The sequence below is a fragment of the Chiloscyllium plagiosum genome, chromosome 2 (assembly GCF_004010195.1).
Source record: "Chiloscyllium plagiosum isolate BGI_BamShark_2017 chromosome 2, ASM401019v2, whole genome shotgun sequence".
Classification (NCBI taxonomy): Eukaryota; Metazoa; Chordata; class Chondrichthyes; order Orectolobiformes; family Hemiscylliidae; genus Chiloscyllium; species Chiloscyllium plagiosum.
The window spans coordinates 12,756,730-12,762,915 of record NC_057711.1 but is presented as its reverse complement, the minus strand read 5'-3'; the positions used below and the strand labels follow the sequence as shown (position 1 = coordinate 12,762,915).

Below are 6,186 nucleotides of genomic sequence, written 5' to 3'. Positions count from 1 at the left end.
ACAAAAGTGGGAAAAGGAGTGGCAGATGGAATACAATGTGGGAAAGTGTGATGCCATACACTTTGGTAGGCAAAATAGAGGCATGGACCATTTTTCTAAATGGGGAGAAAATTCAGAAATCTGAAGTGCAAAGAGACTTGGGAGTCCTACTCCAGGTTTCTCTTAAGGTAAACTTGCAGGTTGAGTCAGTAGTTAGGAAGGCAATTACAATGTTGTCATTCATCTCGAGAGCACTAGAATATAAAAGCATGATCTACTTCTGAGGCTCCATAAGACTCTGGTCAGACCACATTTAGAGTATTGTGAGCAATGTTTCAGCCTCACACCTCAGAGAGAGGAGTGGGTCCAGAGGAGTTCATGAGAATGATCCTAGGTATAAAAGGCTGAACATGTGAGGAATGTTTGAGGACTCTAGGACTATACTCAATGGAGTTTAGAAGGATGGGGGGGGATCTAATTGAAACAAACAGAATACTGAACGACCTGGACAGAGTGGATGTTAGGAAGACGTTTCCATTGGTAGGAGAGACTAGGGCATAGCTTAGAGTAAAGGAAAGACCCTTTGGAATGGCGATTATAGAGTAATAGAGATGTACAGCATGAAAGCAGACCCTTCGGTCCAACCCGTCCATGCTGACCAGATATCCCAGGGAGACACTTCTTTAGCCAGAGAGTGGTGAATCTTTGGAATTCATTACCACAGAAGGTCGTGGAGGCCGATCATTGAGCATATTTAAAACATAGATTGAGAAGTTTTTGATTGCAAAGGGGATCAAAGGTTACGGGGAGAAAGTGGGAGAATGGGGTTGAAAAACCTATGAGCCATGATGGAATGGCAGAACAGTCTCAATGGGCTGAATGGCCTAATTTCTGCTCCTATGTCATATGGTCTTATGGACCTAGCCTCTGCAGTAAGGAATTCCACAGATTCACAACCCTCTGGGAGAAGAGCTGAAAATATTAACTCAATTACACTCTTTACAGATAATAAAAATATAAACCTACTTTAGCCAAGCCTGATAAAGAAATTGTGGAATAATAGTTCTGTTACTGAGCCTAGTAACCTGGACCATTCTGAGGTCAACATCCCACTACAGCAGCTGTGACATTTCAGGTGTGATAAGTCTGGAATACGATACATATCTTATCACTGACTGTGAAGCTATTGGATTGTTGTAAAAACAGATCAAATCATGATGTTTGGGAAAGGGAATCCTCTGTCATTGTTGACAGTGTGGTGCTGGTAAAACACGGCAGATCAGGTAGCATCCAAGGAGCAGGAGAATCAATGTTTCGGGCATAAGCCCTTCATCAGGAAGTCCTTTCCTGATGAAGGGCTTATGCCCAAAACATTGATTCTCCTGCTCCTCAGATGCTGCCTGACCTGCTGTGTTTTTCCAGCACCACAGTCTCAACTCTGACAGAGTGCTTACTTTCTCCTAATCCTCTATCGTTACCCTGTCTGGCCTACATGGCTACTGCTAGCTGCTCTCTGAAAGAATAGAAAAAGTCGTTATTGCCTTTCCCTTGTTGCCCCTTGAGAAGGTGGTGGTGAGTTGCCTTCTTGAACCGCTGCACTCCACGTGCGGTGGGTTGACCCACAATACCCTTAGGGATGGAATTCCAGGATTTTGACCCAGCAACACCGAAGGAACAATAATATATTGCTGTTTTGCCATTGTTGGTACTGGCACCTTAGCCAATGCAGTGAGTCCATTCGTTTTCATTCCTTTGATCCTTTATCATGGTTGATACAACTGAATGGCTCACGTATCCATTGTAGAGGGCAGATCAGAATTAACCACATAGCTATGGGTCTGGAGTCACATGTAGGCCAGACCAGGTAAGGATGGCAGATTTCCTTCCTGAAGAGACATTAGGGACCCAGATGGGTTTTTCCTGCCAATTAGCAATGATTTCACGACCATCATTGCACTTCTAGTTAGTAGTTTTAATTAACTCTAACCCATCTGCCCTGGTGGAATTCGAACCCAGGTACCCAGGATACTATCTGGAATCTCTAGATTTCTGGCCCAGTGATGATAGCACAATTTCACTGGCTCTCCCCAAACTAAAGACTATTTGTTGCACCAGGAGGATGGGAGGGATATTGCAGTGATTCAAACGGTGACTCACCACCATCACCTCATCAGTAGTACCTACATCCCAGCAGATGATGGCGCAGTGGTAATGTCATTGAGGTCCTAGGTTAGTGCATGGGTTCAAGTCCAACCCATGAAATTTAATGTCAACCAGTCACAAATGGACAAAACTAGGCAAAAATGACAGACCATCCCGTAAAAGAGATGTTAACGAACCAGATGGACTTTTACAGGAAATCAGTGACAACCATAATGAGAATTAATATTCCAGTGGCTGCCCTGATAGGATTTGAACCCATGTTCCCAGTACATTCTCCTGGACTGCTTCCTTTTCCAGTAACATCACCAGCACTTCCCCAAGTGAATGTTACTGGAGCTGCACTCATCTGGACAAATGGGGTCTTCCATCACACCCAGTAGACTATGTGCATGAACAGTGTTTCTCAGATAAAATCTCTACAGATTTCAATGTCCTTCAAAACACTTAAGCATGTTTCTCAACTTTAAGGTTGGATCTCTGGCCTTATGATTCATAGTTTTATTCCAATCTTATCTGATGCTCTGGCTATCCCTCATACATGGTGAAAGTGAGGACTGCAGATGGTGGAGATTAGAGTCGAGGGTGTGGTGCTGGAAAAGCACAGCACGTCAGGCAGCATCCGAGGAGCAGGAAAATTGACGTTTCGGGCAAAAGCCCTTCATCAGAAATGACCTGATGAAGGGCTTTTGCCTGAAATGTCCATTTTCCTGCTTCTCAGATCATTCATATACAGCAAATTTAAAATACTGAATGGCTAATGGATGAACAACACTTGAACATTGCATTTCTCTTTCTTCCCACAGATTAATTGACCGTCAAATGGAATGAGAGACACCCATAACCCTTTCTTATTCCCCTGCCTCATCATACCGGGATCTTATACTGAATATGACTCACAATCAGCCATCCAGGGTAGAAGTTTGTCTACCCCTTTTCCCTGCTTTTACTTTTTCGTTCTGTGGTCGATGAGTGGTCCTGAGGGAGTTCTGCACCATTGAGAGGCACCATCTTGCTGGTGGGTGGGATGTTAAGATGGGGTCCTACCTGACTTCTTTGGTGGGAGTGAAAGGCCACAAATTCACTATTTCGATGAAAATCACCCTGGGATCCTGACTAAAATTTATCTCTCAGCTAGTGTCATGAAAATAAAATAGTCCTGTGGTTGTGGGATCTTGCTGTGCTGAAAATGATTGCAGTGTTTCCTTCCTTTCAATTGTGACGAAACTTCCAAAGTCCATCACTGACTGCAGAGAATGTTAGGAAATCGTGCTCTATCCTGCAAATTGTTTTCGTTTGTATTGGAATTTCTCTGTATTTCCTTCTCTTCAAGTTATCCAGGTGTTTCCTGATATATATTCCAGACCTCTGCTGCTGTGTTGAATCTATCTGTCTCCGACATTTCCCACTGGTTTCCAGCTTCCATGCATGGTTCAGCGATTCTGCTTGTGATGTTGGCATCTCCAACAGTGGTTTCTTTTCCAGATCCACACCATTATTTCTGGGGTCCCCCATGAAAACCCTCTTGGCCCCAACCACCTTTTATTTACCAGTTGTTCATTGGCCACCAACACTACTGACTTGGGGAGTCAGCTTTCACATGTAGGCACTTGGCAACACTGCATCTCTGCCTCTGTACCCTGGCACAATCAACAGATTGTCTGCCCGTCAGCTTTGGATAGGTGGTGATATCTGCCGGATAAATGTCAGAAACATAGAAACCACAAGAAGAAACATTTCGACCCTTCAAACCTGTTACAGAGTCATAGAGTCAGACAGCATGGAAACGACCCTTTGGTCCATCCAATCCATGCTGATCATCATCCCAAACTAAACTAGTCTCACTGCCTGCGCTTGGCCCATATACCTCCAAATATTTCTAATTCATCAACTTATCCAAATGTCTTTTTAACATTGTAACTGTACCTGCATCTACCACTTCCTCAGGAAGTTCATTTCACACACGAAGCATTCTGTGTAAAAAAAAATGCCCCTCATATCTTTTTTTTAAATCTTACTCCTTTTAACTTAAAAATATGGACCCTAGTCTTGAAATTCCCCATCCTAGGGAAAAGACACCTACTATTAAGTCTATCTATACATCTTATGATTTTATAAACCTCTGTTGGGTTGCCCTTTGACCTCCTGCAGTCCAGTGAAAAGCCCAGCCTATCCAGTCTTTCTTTAGAACTCAGACCCCCTCCATATCCAGCAACATCCTGGTAAATCTCTTCTGAACCCTCTCTAGCTTAAGAAAATCCTTCCTATAACTGGACGACTAGAGCTGTTCCACCCTTCAATATGATCATGGTTGATTCTCTAGTTATGTGCTATACTCCCTGCAAGGAGACTAAGGCCATTACTTTATTTCTGTGCTGCACATGACCACCCCACCTTCTAAGGTTGAACCAGGGTGTATGCAAACTTAGAAATAAAATAATGCAGAAGCTGGAAATCTAAAATAAGAATAGAAATTGTTGGTGAAACTCAGCAGGTCTGATGGAGAGGCAGAGTCAGAGTTAATGTCTTCAATCGAAAATGACTCTACTTTGGCAAATTTGAAAATTGTCTCCCTGCTGCTGTGGAACTGAAAGGAGCTATGAGACAGAATGGGATTTCTTTTCCATTCTCATTTGCAAAACCTAGGTTTCAGCTCCATCCTCTACAACTGGATCCTCAGCTTCCTGACCCACAGACCGCAATCAGTGAAGATAGACAACAGCACCTCCTCCACAATAACTCTGGAGCCCCTCAATGAGGTGTCCTCAGCCCCCTACTCTACTCCCTGTATACCCATGACTGTGTTGCCAAACTCCCAATTAACACCATCTACAAGTTTGCTGATGGCACCACCATTATAGAACTGATATCAAACAATGACGAGTCAGAATAGAGGAAGGGGATAGAGTGCCTGGTGTTATGGTGCAATGAAAACAACCTCTCTCTCAATGTCAGCAAAACCAAAGAACTAATCATTGAGTTCAGGAAGAAAGGAGGAGGATGCACCCCGATCTACATCAATGGAGCTGAGGTGCAGAGAGTCAAGAACGTCAAGTTCCGAGAAGTGATGATACCAACAATCTGTCCTGGTCCTCCCATATAGATGCGACAGTCAGAAAGGCACAAGAATGCCTCCTCTTCCTCAGGAAGCTCAGGAAATTTGGCATGTCCATAAGGACCCTCACCAACTCCTACAGATGCACCATTGAAAGCATACTGTCCAAGTGCATAACAGCCTGGTACAGCAACTGCTCTGCCCAGGACCATATGACACAATCGAAGGTTGTGTGCACAGCCCAGACCAAGTTGGAAGCCAACCTCCCATCCACGGACTCCATCTACACTTCTCGATGCCAGGGAAAGGCTGCCAACATCATCAAAACCCCTCTCATCCCAGTAACACCCTCTTCCAACCTCTTCCATCAAGTAGAAGGTACATGCACCACCAACTTCTTCCCCTCTGTTATTAGACTGCTGATGGATCTCTCTAATTTCAAATCTAACGTTGATCTTGCTTTATGCACCTTCTGTGCAGCCATAACCTAGCATGCCTCGCTCTGCCTAAGCACTCTATGATCTATAGGTCCTTGTTTGCTATGATCTGCCTGTACTACTCGCAAAACAAAACTTTTCACTGCACGTAAGTACATGTGACAACAATAAATCAATTCAAATCAAACTATTTAAGTGCGAGCAGCAGCGGAGAAGGAGCGAGAGCAGCGGAGGAAATGACGTGGACCGGAGGGGCAGTCAGGAAGGAAAGCAGTGACCATATATATCAGCAAGGTGGCTAAACCGAGACTCTACTACTGTAGTGTCTCCCACCTGCCCTCCTCGAGGGGCAGTCAGGAAGGAAAGCAGTGACCATATATATCAGCAAGGTGGCTAAACCGAGACTCTACTACTGTAGTGTCTCCCACCTGCCCTCCTCTAACCTAGTTAATAAGTAGGAAAAGCGGGAGCGACGACCAGGGGACTGCCGGTAGTATATCTAGGCAGTGGCTGAACCCGAGACACTACACGTGTTGTGTCTCCCAACCCCCCCCC

At 44.5% G+C, this 6,186-nt stretch overlaps 1 protein-coding gene across 2 annotated transcripts in view; it reads left to right on the top strand.

Annotated features, from left to right (window-relative positions):
• LOC122556992 (CXADR-like membrane protein) overlaps window positions 1-3,312 on the top strand; it is a 70,821-nt gene extending 67,509 nt beyond the window's left edge. For both annotated transcript variants that reach the window (XM_043704229.1, XM_043704226.1), the window contains one exon: window positions 2,946-3,312. In XM_043704229.1, coding sequence (XP_043560164.1) covers window positions 2,946-2,950 — 5 coding nt within the window. In that variant the 3' untranslated portion in view covers window positions 2,951-3,312. The remainder of the gene's footprint in view (window positions 1-2,945) is intronic.
• The last annotated feature ends 2,874 nt before the right edge of the window (window positions 3,313-6,186 follow it).